This window comes from Phoca vitulina, unplaced genomic scaffold (genome assembly GCF_004348235.1).
Source record: "Phoca vitulina isolate PV1807 unplaced genomic scaffold, GSC_HSeal_1.0 scaffold16, whole genome shotgun sequence".
NCBI classification, from domain to species: Eukaryota; Metazoa; Chordata; class Mammalia; order Carnivora; family Phocidae; genus Phoca; species Phoca vitulina.
In genome coordinates this window covers 21,565,046-21,586,902 of record NW_022589719.1, presented here as the reverse complement: position 1 = coordinate 21,586,902, position 21,857 = coordinate 21,565,046, and the positions used below count along the sequence as shown (strand labels likewise).

Here is a 21,857-nt window from a genome sequence, read left to right as displayed (position 1 = left end):
TTTTTCTTGCAGTGAGTGCTGACTGAGTCAGAGGGCTGGGGCAGGGTGAGGCCCGGACCAAGTTTGCAGAGCATAGACAAGGGACTCTTCCTCTTTCCTCAGTCACTTTGGTTTAATCCAACTTCTCCCATCAATTCATAGCATGAACAATCAGTGGGGAATGCCATACCACACTTCCAACGTAAGCTTCCAGTATGGGAAGACTCCAGTACAGGAATCTGGCCTAGAAGCACTGCCCATTTTTTATGGAATTCTAATCCAGACGGAAAAAAGGTCAGGACAATTCCACTCATAAAAAGAAGTAAACTCTCTTTGTATCTGGGGATCTGGTTCAAGCAAAATCTACATTTCAGGAATAGATACCCATTACAGATACAGAGATCCCCATGTGATCCTTATGTACTCTCAGCTTTTAATTTGTTATGGGAAAGGTACTTTCAAAAACTGGTGATTGATATTTAAAAACAATGTTTAGAAAAACTACAGTTATAACTGGATAAGGTGTACTTATCTTCTCAACGTCTTTAAAAATAAAAACCAGCCACCTTAAGAGAGATATAAGTTGCATTCTTTAATAGATCTAGATTCCAAATCAGATTTGAGAATACTATTAAAGGTTTTTAAAAACATGATTTGTAGATTGACCATCGCAGCCTTTATCTCTGATACTGGAGATTAAAAACTATAACTAAAGAAACCATATAAAAAAAGAAAATATATTTAAATTATCAAAGCCTAGCTTTAATGTTACAATGTGACTGGATAAATCACAGAATCTTAAAGTTAAAAGGGAGCTTAAAGTTCATGTAACCCAACGCTTCGTTTATATTTCAAAGAACGTCTCAGGCTCCGAGAAACAGAAACTTGCACAAGATCACGAAGTTAGTGGCAGACTTGGACCGGGATGCCTCACCTTGATGACGGCTTTCCCCGTGACGTTAGCCACCAGGAAATTCATGGCAATGTCTTCACAGTTCATATGAGCATCCACCCAGTTCTTGATATCCCCAGGCATTTTGTAGGTATATAGGTAATTAAAATACTGTCAGGTGAGACAAAAAGAAGAAAGATTCAAATAGCAGTGCCCCGTGGTTGACAGTCAAAGGACAACTTAATCATGGCATGGGGACAAGCTTTCTCTTGTAGGATTAATCACAAGGCTCTAAGAAGTATTAGAATGCTTTTGGTCAGATGACCAAGATTCTTTCACACTGTCATTCTTTTAAAAATCACCTATTATAAGCAGAGGAGAGTCAGAGTGTGAAGCCCTTGTAGGATGCAGGCCTTCCGGACTCATGTATCATATGTTTAATAAATAAAATATCAGTCAGAGACACACTACACACTGATCTCTACTCTGTTCTTCTCTTGAGCCACAGTGCTCAATCCTGTGTTCTATGTTCTGTCCTGGAGAAAACAGACTGCAAAGAGAAACAGAGAGAAACTCCTGGTGCACTGACACTGCAAAGGTGTGTGCTTTTTAAAGTAAAATGAGGCCCAATTCTGTTTTTTTTTTAAAGATTTATTTTAGAGAGAGAATGTGTGTGCGTGAGGAGGGGGAGGGGCAAGGGAGAGGGAGAGAAACCAGGAGGCTGGCAACGGAGCTGAGCATGGAGCCCGATGCAGGGGCTCAAACCCAGGACCCTGAGATCATAACCTGAGCCGAAATCAAGAGTCAGACGCTCAACCCACCGAGCCACCCAGGTGCCCCAAAATGAGGCAGTTCTGAAGCTGCCATAACCTATATGTATGAGATAGTACAGAAATTCATGGGGGGGGGGACTGTACACAGTGTACATCCACAAACCCCATGAATTATAAACCTCACTTACTTATTGCTAAGAACAAAAACCCATTTCTGGATTGAGAGCCGTTAAAAATACAGAGCAGGGCTGAGAAACCAACACGCATCACTATACCACCGCTCGGCTCCGTGCAAGGCACTGGGGCGGCCAGAGATGCAGAGGAGACTCCGGCCGGCAGCACCGACAACGGAGCCCGCATCACAGCTCAAGGCAGCCACGCTCTGCCAGGGGCGCTCCAGCCTCAGCCTGAATGTTCTAAAGTCCCAAGCATCCTCTTTCAGTCCCTCCCGAATAAAAGTCAAAAACGTGAAGTGACAATTCTCAGGAGAGGAAATACACAAAAGGAATTTCAACCACAGTAGTCAAATGAGAGTGGAAACAGTTAGGATCCTTTTTCACTTACCGAAACAGCTCAGTCTGATTTTCCCTTTTTATACATTTCATGCAAGCGGGGGTTATAGTAAGACAGTTCGATATTTTGTTGGTGGGAGTATAAACTGGCATAAGCAATACTGAAAACAAGAGACATATATATATCTCGAAACCTCCCCAAAATGTTCAGTCCCTTTGACATAATTCTACTTCTAGAAATCTATCATAATGATCACAAGTACAAACAGTTATGAAAATGGATATTAATCACTACTTAAGCATTAGCTATTAATATCTTAAATAGCCAAAAAATTTTGAGACAATCTAAATATCCAGTGATAGAAAAATAGTTACACATGATTTATGGATATTAGTACAACAGCATATTAGCAATTATGTTATGAAGGAATGCTATTAAAAAACTCATAACACATGGAAAAAGCAGGCTAATGAGCATGTTCACAACTGTCTGTACATGTGAATAAGTAAATAAAAGGCAAACTGAAGATAACATCTATACAATAACAATGGTTATCTCTAAGTAATAGGACTATGAGTGACTTTTGAGTGTGTGTGTGACTCTTCTTATATGATAACATTTGTTATGAATTTTCCATATTTTCTATTATGAGCGTGCATTATTTATGTAATAAGAAAAATAACTTTAAACCATCACACAACATAACCTTTCTTTTTTAACTGAAGCATAGTTGGCGCACTAGACAACATGATCTCTGTAGGCCCTCTGAGGAGGACATTTTTCCTAAACTCAGCAGAAATTCAACTGGGCCACACAGAACACGTGTCATGCGTGCAGTTTTGTCACCTCAGACCCACTTGCCCAGCCTGTGCCACCTTACCTTGTGATAAAAAGCTGCCCCCGTGAGCACCATGGACACCTCATTGGTCCACTCAGACTCATACTTCCACTTACTCATCTCGTGGTCCCAGAGGTGCAGACGACCGGGGTAACCCACCAAGCGGTCAGGAAACTCCCGCCAGACCTGAGGAAGAAACACATCCAGTTCAGACAGAGACCAAACATAGTGCTATGTCACCCAAATGGTACAAACTCCCAGAGCCAGATCTTCACCAGCTAAGGCTGGGATGGGCTTCTGAAGAGGTTTCCTTAAACAGGGGCTAGTTATTCTATCAATATTCAAAGATAGATGTGGATTCTAATTTACTCCAAATCCTCCTGCCGTTGCTGGGAAATTTCAAGTCATGTAGTAATAGCTCACTTATTTGGGCCAAGGTAGGTACTCTCTTAACTAATGATGAAGGAAACAGGTGCCATTCTTAATGCATGCACACATGAAGAATACAATGGCCGTGCAATTCGATTGTCCTCATTTATTTTTTTTAAAGATTTTATTCATTAGAAAGAAAGAGAGAACGAGCACACAAATGGGGGCAGAGGGGCAGAGGGAGAGGGAGAGGGAGAAGCAGACTCCCCGCTGAGCAGGGAGCCTCACTAGGGGCTGGATCCCAGAATGCTGGGATCATGACCTGAGCCGAAGGCAGACACTTAACAGACTGTCCCCATTTCTAGTAAATTTGGCGATTGTGAAAACTCAGTCTCTGTTTCTAAAGATTTATTTATTTATTTAGAGAGAGCGAGCGAGCAAGCGGTGGGGAGGGGCAGAGGGAAAGCCTTAAGCCAACTCCACACCCAGCGCGAAACCTGATGTGAGGCTCGATCTCATTACCCTGAGATCATGACCGGAGCTGAAACCAAGAGTTGGACACTTAACCAACTAAACCATCCAGATGCCCCAGAAAGTCTGTTTCTAAAACAAATGTTTTTAAAACCCTAATTCCCTGGAGCACACAGTCATCTTTATGACCTTTTAGAAGCCTCATGTATAGAGAACGTGTCTGTTTCTATAATCTGTAACATACTGAAAACAAAGACTTGATCTCCATATTTGGGAAGGCTCTTAAGATACAGTTTTATGAAACAGAATCTGGTATACTGGGGGTGGGGTACTTCCAATATTTTTCCCCATGTATTTCTGTATAATTTAGTTCAACCTTAATTGAAAGAAGAGTAAGTTCGTGCCTTTAAGGAGCATTGACAACTTAGCAGCTGTTCATGGTGCCACTTCTCAGCAACCATGATTCCTTATCCTTTACCGGGCCTCTAAACAACAGAGCTCCCGAGGGTCCAGTCCTGTGACCTAGTCTCTTCTTTAAACAATCTGAGTCATTTCAACTAGTTTCAATCACTTTTAAATACCTTCTCTAATATACTGACCTCTAAATTTGTTTGGCCCAGAATGTTCCTGAAAAAACCAACTACTGAATATCTTCAACTGGATAAACAATAGGCATCTCAAACTTAACATGTCCAACGCATAACTCTTTAGTCCCTATCCCTGGATAAGCCATTCTCTCAATCCTCTCCATCTCAGTAAATCATCTACCTGACTGCCCCAGCCAAAAAGCTACAAGTCAGTCTTTATACCTTCCTTTCCTTCTTCCTCACACCCCATCCATCAGCAAGTCCTGCTGGCTCTACTTCTGACCACCTCTGGCCAATTCTCCCACCCCTCTCTCTAGCTCAAACCACCATCATCTCTCACCTAGACTGTTGTTAACAGGCCTCTAACTCATGTCCTTGCTTCCACTCTCGCCCTTCCAAACCATTATTTACATAGTATCTCTAACAGGACTATTCCTAAAAGAATATTAGAGAACAGATGGTCCCTAACTGATAATAGCTCAACTTACGATTTTTCAACTTTACAATGGTAAAAAAGCAATATGCATTCAGTAGAAACCTACTTCGAATTTTTGAATTTGGATCTTTTCAACAGTATGTGGTACGATCCTCTCTCATGATGCGGCACACTGGCAGCGAAGCAGCTCCTAGTCAGCCCCACGATCACGAGGGTCAACAATCAGTACACTTAAAACCATCCTCTACTCAGACAACTCTTCTGTTTTTGGCTTTCAGTATTCAATAAATTACAGGAGATACTCAATACTTTATTATTATAAAATAGGCTTTGTGTTTGATTTTGCCCAACTGTAGGCTAATGTAAGTGCTCTGAGCACTTTTTTAAAAAAAGATTTTTTTTATTTATTTATTTTAGAGACAGAGAGAGAGAGAGAGAGAGACAGCATACAAGCAGGGAGAGGAGCAGACTCTGCACAGAGCCGGACACGGGGCTTAATCTCATGACCCTGAGATCATGACCTGAGCCAAAATCAAGAGTCAGATGCTTAACTGACTGAGCCACCCAGGTGCCCCAACTTACAATGGGTTTATCAGGTAACCCTCTGCTAAGTTGAGAAAGATCTGGTTAAGGGTAACTCGATGAACAGGCTGTATCCTATTTTATGTGTGTGTGTGTGTGTATATAAATATATATATATGTATTTTAAATTAGTATTATCTTTGTCACATATTTAGCCGCATATATATGTCGTATGGTCATGTGCTGCAGCAAGAGGAGGCTTCCCCAACGCCCACATGTCACTGAGTCCAGGGACGATGCATCATTGCTTTCCCCAGGGCAGAGCCAGTGTGCCAGCACCCCTTCCCTTCTGTAGTTTGCTAGGGATACTGTAACAAAGTCACCACACCAGGTGGCTTAAAACAACAGAAATCGAGAAGTCTAAAATCAAGGTGTTGGCGGGGTCATGCTCCCTCTGACACCTACAGGGGAATGACCCTTCCTAGCTGCTTTCTAGCTTCAGTGGTTGGCTGTCAATCATGGGCATTCCTTGGCGTGTAGATGCATCACTCCTAACCTCTGTCTTCAGAGACCTTCCTCCCTCTGTGTGTGTGTCTGTGTCCACATTTCTCCTTTTTATAAGGATACCAGTCAAAATGGATTAGGGCCCACGCTAATGATCTCATTTTAACTTGATTACCTCTAAAGAGATCCTATCTCCAAATAAGGTTACTAAGGGTGAGGATTTCAACGTAACTTTTTAGGGGGACACACGTCAACCAATACCCCCCAAAATCTTTAAGAACTGTTCCACCCCTGAAACAAAACAAAAAATGGATTCCCACTGACCAAGAATGATAGCCGAACTCCTTAGCATACTCTAAAGGGCCCAGCCACTCCCCCACCTCTCCTCTTACCACGTTCTCCTACACTTCAGTGGACTCTCTGTTCTGGAATCATGACCGCTGCTTCTACTTCTTCTGCTGGGAATGTCGTCCCAGCTCTTCAGAAAGCTCGTTCTTGCTCATCAGTCAGGTCTCTGCTTAAACGTCACCTACTTTCGAGAGGCCTTTTCAGCCTTTCCTACCCAAGGTGAACACTGTCTCCCTCCCAGCCATTCTTCATCACATCCTCTTACCCCATCCTTTCCTTCACCAAACTTTCATTTTTTGGAATTGTTTTGGTTATTTACTGTTTCCTTATTTATCACCTATTTTCCTCCCACAGAACTTAATCTCCATGAAGACAGAGGCTTCGTTTTATTCCCTGCAGTTTCCCAAGCACAAAGAGCAGCGCATGCACAGGACAGCAGTCCATACACACTCACGGAATGCACGAATGCGCAAACTCAGTAGGCAAAAAAGCTGAGACTAAAAGAAGGGACTGAAGATGCTTTCTCTTTCCCTCACAGGCCGAGCCAGTGTTCTCCTTAATTCAGAAAGGAAGTCTGCGACAGTACTGATCAACGGTTACCATTAATAATAATGTGATATCCTTTGCACGTGAAGATCACAGTAATAACTCACCATTGCTAAAGCACATGTTTTAAACTGCTTTTCCAGAAGCGGGTAAGGGATATTCGCTGAGTCATTACATCGCCCTCCCTTAGTCCTCCTGTGATCGTCCACATGCTTTTATGGGATATCTGACCTGGGTCTTGAGCGTGGTCTGGGGTTTCCTTTGCGTGAAACCAGTTCACATACCAGGCGTCTCAGACCCACAGCCTTGGCCTCATTAACACCATGTTGTACCCAACAGAGTTAATCAGCCACAGCCGCCATCATAAGAGCTGCAGACAAACGAAGCCATGTCAAACATTTCCTCAGATGCGTGAGGCTACTGCTGTGTTCCTACTCCGGGGTTTGGATTTCAGTAGATTAAAATAATATGATACTATTACGGTTTTACAGAGCCCATAGCGACAACACAGTATGGGAGCCGTAGCTTCTGTTTGGTTTGTGGGCCCGGGCACACTCCATTAAAGGCACTGCCAGCTTCCTTTTGTCAGCAGCGAGCACCTGCCCGTTCAAGTCACACTGGTACCACATCACCAGTTCCCCTGCGTGGAATTACAGAGGTTCTGAAAGGCTCCAAGCACAAGTCACTACACTACCCACCAGGGATGGGCACGGTGGGGGGAAAGGGCTGGGTGGGACAGGGAGGCATCCATTCGGTCGGCACCCCTGCTGGACGGAAGCCGCATTTCCTCCACCCCAAGGCTACTTTTGAGTCTCCAATCTGTGCACCTTCCCAAGGGTCCTTCTTTTCAAGTCCCTGTTTGCAGCAACCCTAATAACACTGGCTCCGTTTTAGGGTCAAACCCTGTTAGGATTTCAATCTTCTTCCTGTTAGCTGAAGGCACTTATCAGACTTCTCTCCACAGGGACTTAATTGGGTGACACTGGGTCACAGAATGCTAAACTATGCTGTTCTAAAAGCATCAGAGGTGTCCTGAATTTCAGACTCCTTCGGAGCCGTTAGTGAGCGCTGTTCCTCAGGCGGGGCCTCTCTGCCCTTGACTTACTCCAGGCAGCTGGATACAATCAAGATACCATCCTTGTCACTTCATCTATAACTCTGCAGCTGACTACGGGATCAAAACGGAGTAGAGCCGAGCAGGATGGGCCCTCTCTAATCGAGTCCCAGTGTAGCATGAAGTCGATTATGTAGACAGTAAAGCATCTTCCCAGCCAGAAGAGCGAGAACTCAAATTCCACCCCCTCTCCTCATGACTACTCACCTCCCACTCTAATTCAGCTTTTTTCTTTTTACCTCAGGGAAATGCTCTGGGGTCAGCCTTTTGTCATTACTAACAGATGCCTTTATATATTGCAGTGCGGGCATCTGAAACCTCACATTCTATCCCTGGAGTTCTAGTGCTAGTGTTCCACTGGCCATGCTCGGGTCACTAGGCCATTACTCAACTTTGTCTGTACTGTTCAAGTCCTCTGTATACACCATCCTCATCTATTTTTAATCACGCGCAACTCTGAAGACAGAGCCTCTGTCTATTAAAACTCTATGCCTTGGTTAGGGGCTTAGCAATAATTTAATGGGGGCTATTTCCTTACATTTGGGGACTATTTCCACATCACTATTCAAACGGAGATTGTAACAACATAATACCATGCTCTAACTGCTTCCTTCCACTCGAATGTTTACAATCTTGGTCCTAACCACTTACGGAAATTTGCTCTTCTCTGGACTCCCAGCTGCGCTCGCTGGACTCTTTTCAGAGTTATCTATCTATTCTCTCTCTCTCTCTTCTTCAACTTCCGGAGTTGTTCTGTGGCTTCCCCATGCTAGCTGATCAAACTAGGGTCTTCTCCCTTGGTTTCAAGGCACAGGCAGCAGCCTTGATTACATGCTATGAAAAAATATGCCACAGGTGCCTGGTGAAGGTGGATGAGCCAGAATTAGCTCTGCCCCTGAGGAGTCGTGCAAGCCACCTGCTCAGGTCACCCTGCTTTCATTTTGCCACCTGCAAAAGAGGGTTTGGATTAAGTGCCCTCTAATGTCCTTTTAGGCCTAAAATCTCGTATCTTTTTCCTTACTAACGTATTCCCAAAGAACTAACTCATCAACTGTGATCAGTTCCAAGTTGTACATTTCTCAAGTACATGGCCTGCATTATTAACTTTGGTTTGAAATGCCATACACATATGGGTACCCAATAAATGTTCCTGAAAAGAGGCTAGCTAATTCACTCTCTTCTAAGCCAGCCTGGAGAGTGCATTTTAAACCCAGGGTGTGTGCTAAGCATAGTCAGATTCAGGAAACAGACCGGGGGGGGGGGGGGGGGGGGGGGGGGGAAAGGTGTAACAACAGGTGGCGTCCATCTGGGATATACAATTATGAAATCATGGGTCAGTTTTAGGAGAAAAGTAACTCTCTGAAGTGGCTGCTATAGTCATCACACTTTCAAAGGCACGGTTCCACAGGGATATTGCTACTGGGTGAGAGGGATACCATATGTATCAGGAATCAGGAGCCCAGGGACAGACTAAGAAGTGGTGAGAGAAATACGGGGAATATGGATCCAAGGCACATCAAACCGGGCTGGGGTTTCACTTTTCTCCTTGCACACGCCCCCTGGGTTTTGTCAATCCCTAACCATCAAAGTAGAACAGAACTCAAGGAGCCAGCCCAAACCCTGTGGTCACATGCCTGGGTCAGCGGGGGCAGAGCTGCAAGAATCCCAACGTGCGAACGTCTTTGAATCAGTGGCCCTTCTTCCCTCAGGCTTGTCTTGCATGCTGCCCAGATGGGAAAGGGCTAGCTGGCTGCATTCCAACTCCTAGCTAGTTTCCACAGAGGAGCCTGTTATCAGATTCACTCTCAGGCCACTGGGAACAGAGCTCACCTTTTATATTTGGCATTTCCTGAAACGAAGTGGAACGGAGGGCTTCAGCCTGATTGGCTTCGTTTTCAGCTCATGCTTTTAATCACACTGGTGGTTGGTAGTTTTTGTCAAGGGGATGCTTTGCAAAAAGCCGAAGAGCCTCTGTCCATGCCTGAGACACAATTAAATGCTAATGCTAGACATCTAGAGCAAGGGAGCCCTGAAGTTGTCACCCCGAGTTCCCTAATGCTGATCGGTTTTGACAAATACAGGTACATGCTATGTTAAGTATTAAGATTTACCTGTTAGATCACTTCAGTCTGCCTGAGAGACCTTTCCAACCCAAGGCAGCAGTCTGCTTAAAATAAGCCAAGCAGGAAAACCAGGATCATGGGAAGACTTCTGGGATTTGGGCAGCAATCCTATTTGCCCCAGTCTGGCTGAAGGTTAGTGCCTTGGTTCTGGGAGACATGCTCTCCATTCCTTTCAAGTTCTTTCTTCAGGCTCAGAGTGGTGATGAAGGCAAAAGAGACAGGCTGGGGTGGGCCAGAGTTGATGGAGGAATGTGTGCGGCTAAATCTTGCAATGGTAACCACATTAGGAAGACACTGCTGGAGAAGGTGGCTTTAAACCATTCTCCTCATCCTTATCAGCACCAACTCACCAGATGGCACAACCAGATGCCTTCTGCGGATGGGAAGGAGAAGATTCACACTTTGCCAGTCGGAGCTGCTGACCCCTGCCCACACGACCTCAGAGATTTGCAGCTAGAGACCATTTGGAAGACTGAGCTTGTTCGGTCCAGCTCCCTCACGGTCCAGATGAGAAAACAGAGCTGGAGAGGAAGTGGCTCTCCCAATATTAAGCAGTTAGTTCAAGCCTAAGCTCGGTCCTAACTCTGGACATCTGTTCGTGAAGTCGCAGGATTCCCCACTCCTCTGAGTCTCAAAAGCACCTCCTCTCCCCAAGCTCAGTCCCTCACTTGGGAAACAAAGTCAGGTGGTAGTGTGTGAAATCACTGTGTCTGTGTTCGTCACCGGGGCTAGTGCAGACATGGGCAGAGTCACACATGCACACCGCCCAAGCTGAGAGTAGAACGGGGTAGGGAGAGGAGGTGGGGAAACCTGCAAACCTTGCTCCCCCCTGGTACTTGTCTTCTAAAAGCTGAAGGTTCTTCACGAATGTGGTTCCCATTTAGCAAAGAAAGCCACATGCTTGCACCATTAAAAGAAGGAACCCCTGTCAGTGGTGTAACAGTCTAGTGGGATCCCACATATGACATCCATGGGCCCACTGGAACCTTGTAATCTGTGAGGCTCCGGGGCAGAGAAGGGAATACAAGCAAAAAGCTGCTGAATGAAAAATTAATCTCAACTACTATTTTTCATGAGGCAATGAATCTCCTGAGAGATAATAACAAAGGGAAGGAGAGACGTGAGTTTGAGGCGACGGGAGGAGGAAGGGATGGGTCAGGACTGGGTCGTGTGTTTTCCAATCTTGCACTCCTTAGGACCCACTAAACATGAAATCACTTTTATTTCCATAACCTCAACTCTGGGGAGGGGGATACTATTTCTAAGTCTGGTCCCAGGGGATTATTCAATGAAGTTAAAAGAAGAATAGTGATCATAAGTCAAATGGCTACTCTGTTTAAATCCTGCACGAGTGGAAACAGAGACTTTAGTTTTTATAAATAACGATTACTGAGCCTCTGGAATTTCACGTTGATTTTGGTCAGGCTCAATTTAAAAGACTGGGGACCAAAGATCTGAGCCCTGTCCAGCAAGGGGAGAAACTCTCTTTACTTCAAGCCACTGCCCTGGTCACTTCCATCACTTGCAACTCGGGATGTTACTCCAAAATGGCCAAAAGTCCGTTTTCTTCCCAACGTGCAAAGGGAAGAAGTGGCATTGACCATAAACTCCGTAATTCTGGCTGAAGCATCAATGCAGCTCCAAAATGAGTTCATCCAGCATAATGCCCTCCCTGTATGTCTGCTTAAACCCCATAATCTCCTGGTGAGGAATCAAGCAGTTGAGGGACTCTTTCAAATTATTTATTTATATCCCACGCATGTCCAAAAAATGACTTGGGGTGGCTTACGATAAAAGGCAAAAACTAGAATAAAGTCCAAACCATCAAAAGGAAGGATGTCTTCAATGGCATATATTTTTTTCTAAATCCAGAGCTGTTCCATCTACCTTAAAAATATTAATCCTGGGCGCCTGGGTGGCTCAGTCGTTAAGCGTCTGCCTTCGGCTCAGGTCATGATCCCAGGGTCCTGGGATCGAGTCCCACATCGGGCTCCCTGCTCTGCGGGAAGCCTGCTTCTCCCTCTCCCACTCCCCCTGCTTGTGTTCCTGCTCTCGCTATGTCTCTCTCTGTCAAAAAAAAATATATATATATTAATCCTAATAATCAAGTTTTAGAAAGGAGATCCAACAGCAAGCTAAAATCATGAAGTTTAAGGATGGAGAGACTTGAGTATTCCTATTTATTAATTCATTTATGCATTCAATTCACAGATACTTACTGAGCCTCCACTATTTTTTTCCATCAAACATTTTGAGATAATTGCAAATTCAAAAGCAGCTGTAAGAAATAAATGAATAGAGATCCCGTGTACTCTTCACTCAGTTTCCCCCAAGGACAACATCTTGCAAAACTAGAGCGTGACATCGCAACATGATATTGACATTGACACGGTTAAGACACAGAGCATTCCCGTCACCACAAGGCTCCCTGCTGCTGATCTTTTAGAGACACCCTACCCTCCATCTACTGGCAACCATTAATGTATTCTCCATTTCTGTAATCTTATAATTTCAAGAAGGCTATATAAATGGAATCACAAAGCATGTAACCTTTTGGGATTGGCTTTTTTCATTCAGCATAATTTTTTTTAAATTAATTCACTTATTTTGAGAGAGAGAGAGAGCGAGCGCGTGCATGCACACACACACACACATACACACATGGCGGGAGGGACAGAGGGAGAGAGAAAATCTCAAGCTGACTCCACACTGAGTGTGGAGTCTGATGTGGGGCTCGATCTCACGACCCTGAGATCATGCCCTGGGGCAAAGTCAAGATTTGGACCCTTAACTGACTGAGCCACTCAGGTGCCCCTCACTCAGCATAATTTGTAGGGACTGTCTTACACACTTCAAAGAGTGAATACAAAAATAAAGCATATATCTTGTTACTAAGGAGATTACCATTTAGAAAAACTAATGTCATATGCATAAAAAGCTAGACATGAAAGAAAGCAAGGATGTAGTTGAAAAAGCACAAAAAAAAGAGTTAAGAGGATGGTAAGATTACTTATGGGTTGGGAGTGGGAAAGCAGGAAAAAAGGAAAAAGCTTTATGGATTTCATTTTAAGAGAACAAAGTTAAATTACAAAGTGAGGGTTGAGATTCCCCCTGCCCCCAACAAAGTAAGTAATTAGTACAAAATTACCCTTTGCTATGTGTTTGGCAGGCCAGCAAGCAGATGACCTCTACTTGGATTCCCTCACTGAATACAGAATACGGCATCATTTAACTTTGAACAACCCCTTATAATTTTACTCACAGAAACTATATATAAGAAAATTCAATGTCCGAACACATTAAGTTCACTCACTCAATCAATAAATATTTACCGAGCACCCACTCTGTGTCCAGCACTAAGCACAGAGGAGTCCACAGGGCAGCCACAATCCTGCCCGAATGGACTGCTCTAAGTTAGGGGAGCTTGCAATCCAGCCCCGGAGATCTAGGCCGTGGGTGTAATTAGTGGCCCGGCTGTACGAAACGACCAGAGTGTCAACATGAGAGCAGGACTTCTGCCGCATCCCTCAGATCTTCAATCCAACTCAAAGGCTGGTTGGGAACCTAGAAATTAAGGCTGCCAACTCCGGATCTAAACCAGTCAACAGGCAGGAGCAAACATACTGCAATTGTGATTAACGTGAACCCCAGGCACCAATTTTCGAGCACCCAGCAGTAAGTATGACCTAGGAGGTGAGCTGTAAACATCATACAGACTGGTCCACCTTGCTTTCTAAAGACTCATTGTTCCTAGTCACAACAGTTCCAAAGGCAGTGGACTACTCTGATCCTTTAAGCTTTCTTCTGATTCTTCCAAAATGTGCAACTGCTCTTTAATGCCGGTGCCATCAACCAGCACCGCCTCATGTTCATGATCTTGCAAAAGCCATTTTACAACTGGCAATGAAGAATGCAGCGTCACACTGGGGAACAACATAGAATGTTCTCTGGAAGGCTACAGACGCTGTCCCCCTGAGAGCTGCCATTCACCGCCTGGATGCCGCTGGGGCTTTCTTTTCCCCTGGCCCTAGGCCAAGTCCTGCCCACACACCTCCCTGAAGCAACTCTATCAAAATCAAGGCAGATAAGCAGCCCGTGCAAGACAAATTCCCCACATCCCCAAATCATCAGCCGAATTCTGAGGCTCTGAATTCTTGGAGCAGCCAAAGCCTGTAATCAATCCCAACAAGACAACAGGCAGCTTTCGGAATAATAACCCTCAAACATATGGATCCTTTCAGGTTAGAATATCTTTGCAGCTATCTTCTTTTGAAAGGGGGGGAGGGCGAGTATGCATTCTTTAAACCATCAAGTGTACCAACACCTCTTTAAAATAACTATCCCACATTATAAGCATTAGTTCTGGAAGCGCGGAGCTACAAAGCCAGGTGGGCCCGAACTGGCTGCAGACAGGAAAGATGGAGGGCACAGTGGGGAGCGCGCAGGGTCGGGAGCAGAAAGGGCGGCAGAGCACCAGCACTGCCCAGCAACAAATAAGTGCCTGTGGAAAACCCACGCACCTGACTTCTTTGGGATGGAAGTCTGCGTGGGGCCGGGGGGGGGGGGGGGGGGGGGAGTCACCTTCCACGATAAGATGCGCCAGCAGGAAGCCCACTCCCTCCTCGTTGGGACAGGGAGCATCTGACGTTTCATTAAAGGCTAGGTAAATAAATTCTGAGCTTGTAATTTTAATTTGCTCAGTGGGGAAGAAAAAAGTGTCACTCTACTGTAATTCCCAGCGGGGTACTTTTTTAAACGCTCAGATGTTGCTTCCATGTTCAGCATACATATTCGATTTCCTTCCCTTAATATTTGTTTGACTTATTCTCCAGCGAGGACTGGGTGCTTGAGAAAAGCTCTGAGGGGTCAAACTTCAGTGCGGCTCCTCTCAGCACCTCCGTGGGCCCCCGGCCTCGGCTTCGGGTCCTCTTTCAGCCTGCTGGAGTGGCGGCCTGCAGGCGCGGCCGCCCCGGCTCCCGGGAGCCCCGGGTGTAAATCAGTGCAAGCTGGAGATAGCACAGACCTAACCCATCCCTGGGGTCTCCTCCAGGCTGGAAACAGGGGGCCCGCGGCAATGAGCAACACCCCAGGGAGAGCACTCTCGAGAAAGAGCCGCTCGCCTCTGCCCACAGTCCCCCACGTGTCTCCTCTGAGGGAGGCTCTGACTGTACCTTTTGGGCAGGGACACTCACTGAAATGAGCCGTTTGGCCCACACCGCTTCTGAAGACAACAGTTTCTATAACGCCCACTCTTTGGGTACATAAGAAAACTAAAAAATGGAAGGAAAGACAGACAGACGTTTTTCAATATTCAATACTGTACGGATATTACGGCCAGGCTCAGGAAAGGTACTATCACTCACTCAGATATAACACACAAGGTTCAAAGAGCTTACCGCCACCTACTTCTCCAGATACTTAATGAGGAGGGCACACCATAAGTCCTAAGAAACGAATAATTCTACAAAGCTCAGCTCTGGCAAAATGGCTCTAGGTACACCGCAAAGCTTTAGTGTCAGGCCCGGCACAAACGCTGACCCAGAACAGCTTTGGCAAGGTTTGACTTTGGGCATGCCAAAAATGGGCCCGGCTCACTGTGAATCCTAGCGCTGGGGGCCACGTGGACAGTCCATCATTCAGAGAAGAGAAAGAAATGCTGGAATGTCTCAGTCTCCCACTAAGTCAGACTCTGTGAAGGCTCAAGGATCTGAGTCAGCCAAGAAGTCAAAGAATGAAAACCTCTGGTACTGGTTCTTTCTGAAGGCTGAGACACTTCCGATGATTAGATTATCCACCCACTGCAGAGATGTCCCTTGCATTTTGAGCCCTCCTTTAGGGACACTCCCTTTTTATTAGTCCTGGTGATGTAAGAACTGAGTTTCTTGGTGCCCTGTTTGAACCCAAAGGGTAAGCCTGCCCTAGAGCCCATGGCAGGATGAGACAGGCAGTTCCACAAAAAACTTCTCTGAAGACAGCCTCCTGGATTCCCCACAAACCTGAGCACATCTTCAGATGTAGTACCTGGCTTACATCTAGGGGGGAAAGCAGCTAATTTCCCATCAGAAGGATCATAACCACAGGCCTGCGAAGAACCATCTTTAGACCCAGTCCAACACTTGTTTTACATTTATTTGTTCCCCAGACCCAGTCTCTGTGGTACTTTCACTGGCAGAAGGTTGGGAGAGAAACGAACAGGACAGAGAGTCTTTTTTTTTTTTTTTTTTTTTTTTAGTTATCTGCTAGCTTTCAAAAGAGGTGGTTGTGAAGTCTATTCTCTGATAGGCTGTTTTCACCTCTTGGTTCCTCTAGTGCGGAGAGAAAAAGTAAGAGAGTCTACTTGAATCACAGATTATATCATCTCGCCGCTCTCCCTGGATGAGTATATAGGTATCTCTAAATTTTACTAACTCTGGATTTCTCCAATTAGCCAAGCTCCCTCATCACAAAATAAATGTGAGCTAATGGGTAAGCCTGTCTTTTCCTTCTCGTTGGTTCTTTAATCCATTTGAATCCACTTTCCACCTCCACCTACCTGGCTTTCCCTGTCTTCAGTGTCTGTTGTTTGAATTCACCTGGACCAGACACCTTTCTACAAACCTATAATATCTTTTTACCGCCGTGAGCTTTTCGGTTGGCTCTATATTGCCTGACCAACCTAGCTTCCGCTGTTAACCCAAACACAACTTCTCCCCTCCTCGATCTGCTTCTCACTGCCCCATGCGACCACACACACCAAACTCATTCTCCTGTTGGGACCATCCCTCTTGGCTCTTCCTATACCAGGAGAACTCACTTGGCAATCAATGGTTTTATGTTCTCCAGAAAAAAAGTGGGGCATTCTATGCGATTTTGCTGCCTTGCCATGATCCGTTGAAAGTATATACTTGCCATTACCTAAGAGAGTTGTGAACAAAATAATATAAATTCTCATCATTTATTAGCACCCAAGAGGTTCAACCAGCCTCTGCCACCTATAGGATACCCAGGCAGTACAAGGAAGGCATCAGCCTTTTGTGAGCCTAACAACACACAGTCGCTCTAAGCCAATTCCCATCCCCATATGAAGTTCTGACTTTATAACTAGTACTGTTAGCCAAGAGCATTCCACATCTCTCAGGTGAAAAATGTTCAACACTTAAGTGCTACTAATAATTTTTATGGTTGGAAATGAGGATCAAAGTATGAAAGGAAAAATAAATTCACGGGTTCATACACTCAGCCAAGTCCGCCTGGCTCATTTTCTGCCACATGTTTTAAACTCTCTTAAAGGCGGGGGAGGGGAGGAGGCACAAGTTGCATTTTATTTCCCAGCTCTTTAGGTCTGGAGTAAAAGCAGACAGACTTAAAAAAAAAAAAAAAAATCCAACACTCAAGTAACACTATACACTGCTACCGCCCCCCCAGGAGTTCCTTGCAAATGAGTATCAAGAACTCAACAGATACTTTCCCGGTAAAATACACAAACAGATAAATAAATTATCCCAGGCTGAAAAGAATTTCCACATCTGGTAGCTCACTAGAGCTTGTCAAACAAGTCAGAAACACGCAGGGCCAGAGAAGAGCATTCTTTAGCTCCTGATTTCAGGGCTGGAGAGGGAATGCAACATTTCCCAAACTCTCTGCCTTCCAACAGGGAATATGACCCATATAAACAGGCAAATGACCCCTGTGTTTTCATCCAATTAAATAAATAATGATCCCCAGTATTAGGTCTCGAATCCAAATGTTCTGTGGGCTCAAATCACAGCCACTGGAAGGCAAAAGGTCTCTCCTTCGTGGCCTGGCCTCTCATTCCCCAGACCCTTGCTGTGGTTACCTTCGGGGACAGCCAACGTCCGTTTCGCACCTTAAAGAAGTAACTGTGCCTCCCTGCACCGCGGTTTCCTAAGCTATAAAGCATCAAGTGACAGGATGATCTCTGACGTCCCTTCACATTCTGACACCGTGTTTCTTTTCCACAGCCTTCCAGAGGGGGTGCTGTGAACGGTCACCAGGCCCACAGCGATCCCGGTCCTCTCAGCCAGTCTATGGGCCTCAGGAAACATGGCGAACGATACCTAGCTGGGCTCTAGTAAACCACCGTCTGGAAAGGGGTTCTAGAGTCCACTCTCTCTTACCTCATACACGAGTGGCACGCTTCCCTCTCTTACTTCAGGAAGCGTGCAGTCTGCGAGCTCCCTTTGGTCTCTGCTCTATGTTCCTTAAGCAGGCCTTGGAGCCCATCACTTTAAAATGGTCTCTGGACATCGATGCCTGCCCCCCTCTAACAAAAGCACTGCCTTAGCATGCCCTCACGTCTGTGAAAGCCATGCTGGAACTCTGTGCCTGAGTACACGTCAGTCCTCAGAAGACTCATCAGCAGAACCAGGACCAGAACAGGCCCGGGCTCACCAGCCTCCGCTGTCTTCCATTAAAGTAAGTGCTGTGTTCTCCCTTCGATTCCTGATGTGCTGCCCATCACCTCCCTACATCCTCACTATGCAGTCTTGCCGTGTTTCACAGGGAAGTGAAGGAGTTTGCCACTTCAGATGCACAGAAGTCTGACACTTTTTCACATGGAACCACAGCGTACCGGTGTGCCTGTACTTGTTAGCTCTCAGATTCATCACACCAGAGGGATTTCAGGAAGTCCTCTGGTCTATTCTTCTGTCTCCTGGCAGCACTAGTAAAACCACTCTAGACACTGGAAAGGCTGCTGGCTCCCTCTTTCTGAAAAATTCCCAGATGGGAAGACGCTTCTGTCTCTCCAGATTTCTCAAAAAATTCTTTGGAGCCAAAGTAAGAAAGGTCTGTTGCATGGTTTCTCTTTGGTTCTCACATATTAAATAAACTATTTTTTTAATTTAAATGAGGATAACGAATTTACTACAGAATTTATAAAGGCCATGGGGGGGAAATAACAGAAGAAATGGAGATGCCTATTTTGGAGAAGAATAAGCAGGGGGATATACTGATTATATTCAAATTAAAAGTTTATAGAGAACAAACTGGTGGTAACCAGAGGGGAGGTGGCTGGGGGGATAGGGGGAAATAGGTGATGGGGATTAAAGAGTGCCGGGTGTTTTATGGAAGTGTGGAATGACTGACTATATTATATACCTGAAAATAATATTACACTGTGTGTTATCTAACTGGAATTTAAATAAAAACTTTCAAAAATTTAAACTAAAAGTGCCAAGATAAAAATCTTACCTAGATGACCTCGTAAGGTCATTAAATCTACAACTCCAGAATGTAAACTCTTTGTAGGTGCACACAGAACATTTACCAAAATAGACCCTCCACTGGACCATAGAGTCTCAGTAAATTTCAAAACAATGAAGCCATATGGAGTATCTGACCACAGGAGAATCAAACCAGAAATCAATAAAAAAAGAGAAAACTTTAAAAACTGGCAGAAGTAAGCAATATACTTTTATATAACTACGAGTCAAAGAAAATATTACAATGGAAATTAGAAAATATGTTAAACTTAAGGATAATAAAAATACGACAAATCAAGACTTGGGAATACACCTAAAGCAGTAATTCCCAAGAAATTTACAGCTTTAAATGCATACATTGCAAAAATAAATAGTGAGATCAATGATCTAAACTATCACTTGAAAGACTAGGAAAATAACAGCAACTCAAACTCATGAAAGCAGAGGAGATAGCAACATTCGAGTAGAATGCTGAAGGATGAATAGCAATTACCAAGATAGATATAATCCTAACACACTGTGCTAAACACAACAAAGTAGCTCTGAGTTCCAACATAACTCCCCTAGGACATAAGTTTTTGTTAACAGATTTATTTATTCACTTAATCAGTCAAGCCTGCTCCCAATTCCCGCATGAAATAATCCTAGGCTTTGGCATGAAGAAGAGGATTTGGGAACACCATTATCTTCTGTCTTCTGACTCAGCACAAAAGTGGGTACTCTCTCTAGAACAGAACTGTCCCCTGTGAAGAATGGAAGTAATCAACCCCCTTCCTCACGAACCGCGGCAGAATCTCGAGGAGAATCATGAGACCGACGGTAGTGGCTGCCGTTGCAGCGGCGCTGACTTGGCGTCTTGTGACGTGCACAGCACCCTGCCCACCACACAGAAAGGGCAGCTCCTGAGCGTTTTCCTTCTATGTGGGAGGCATGTGTAACTTTCTAATGTACATGTTAACCTAATGAAGTCAGTATCATTACTGCCATTTCATATAAGAATAAACTAATGTCCCGAAGGATTAAATAACTTGTCCTTGGTCATTAACTGGTCAGTGAAAGAGCAGCAATTTGGACCCGGAGCTTTCCTAACTTTGTCCATTATATTAATTACTATGCAGGAAATAACTTTTACAAAATTACCCTAAAGCACCAATGGTAGGGATGCGTGAGAAACCTGTTTGTTATCCTTAGCATCAAGATAATTCCGTGAGAGACAACGGACACGCTCATGGCTCTTAGTGCGAGTTTTGTGAGCCTGTGGTCTCTGACAGGATAAACTGCCCCCCCGCGCAGACACCCTAATGGAGACATACTGGGACCTCTATTCCAGCTCTTCCACTCATTAGCTGTTTGACTACAGGCAAGTTATCTCACCTTGCTTCGTCTTAGTAAAGAATGAGAAAACAATAACCACCTTGCAGGTTTGGGAAAAGATCATAAGTAATGTCTGTAAACACCCAGAACATTCACCGGAACATGGAGGGTAGTTACGAAAGTTTTCCTTCCATGGCATCTTGAGAAGATCCCACTGAAGAGGGAGCACTCTGTCCATCTTGGCTATATCGTCCTGAATGTTCCCTTTTTTCACTTCCCTTTTACCACAAAAATAAACACATAAGTATAGTCTGAAACCACTATATGCAACAGAGGAAATACTGGCAGAAAAACTGGTCTTTTTTGCCATGAGTCGGCTAGAGAAACAAGGAGGTAACTTGCTTTTTTAAAAAATGGGAATGATAGTGTGCTAAAAATCATCCAATACCCTAGATGTGATCATGTAAAAGACATCTCTGTGAATGAGAATAAACCCAAAAAGATGATACATATTTTATCAGCCACTCTCACGAAAACCCAAAAAGATGATACATATTTTATCAGCCACTCTCACGCTCTTCGCGGCCAGTAACTATATAGGCCAAGGGTGTCACATGTCAGCCTCGTTCACAACAATTTCTTTTCCACTCAAATGGAGCGACATTAAAACAAAACAAAACAAAACAAAAAAACCCAAACAAACAAACCCAGGAAAACTTGAGCTTTTAATTTTTGGTGGTGGTGATGGTTAGGGGGATTCCTATTTCTTCGCCTTAAAATCCACTTTTAGTTTAAGGGTTAGAAAATAAATTTCTCTCTTTTTTTTTTTAAGATTAATTTATTTATTTATTTGAGAGAGAGAGAGAGAGAGAGTGAGCAAGAGCACGGGGGGAGGGGCAAAGGGAGAGGGAGAGAATCTCCAGCAGGCTCCCCACCGAGCACGGAGCCCAACTCAGGGCTCAATCCCACGACCCTGAGATCATGCCCTGAGCCAAAACCAAGAGTTGGATGCTCGACCGACTGAGCCACCCAGATGCCCCAGAAAATAAATTTCTATAGTAAATATAGAATACACAACACGTATTCACTTAATAAAATCTGAGTACCAGATGGCCTCATATAATACCATTTCATGATTTCTTAGAACCTCCGATTCAGCAAACTGAGTCAGCTGGAGAAGATGGCTGCCTCTGTCTGACGGGCCCGACGAGCGCAGGGGGCAGCTCTCACCGCTCTCCCCGTGCCGGCTGCGGCTAGTGACGCATGCTCTCCGTTTTGCTTGGGTCCGATGCCACCGGCACGCCCCCGCAGCCGCAGGCCTCTGC

At 44.7% G+C, this 21,857-nt stretch overlaps 1 protein-coding gene across 1 annotated transcript in view; it reads right to left on the bottom strand.

Annotated features, from left to right (window-relative positions):
• The window catches only part of EXT2 (exostosin glycosyltransferase 2), a 132,902-nt gene that overhangs the window by 7,970 nt on the left and 103,075 nt on the right, over window positions 1-21,857 (bottom strand). Inside the window, exons 11-12 of the mRNA XM_032413957.1 lie at window positions 3,038-3,181; window positions 914-1,042 (exon numbers count right to left, since the gene is read on the bottom strand). Coding sequence (XP_032269848.1) covers window positions 914-1,042; window positions 3,038-3,181 — 273 coding nt within the window. The remainder of the gene's footprint in view (window positions 1-913; window positions 1,043-3,037; window positions 3,182-21,857) is intronic.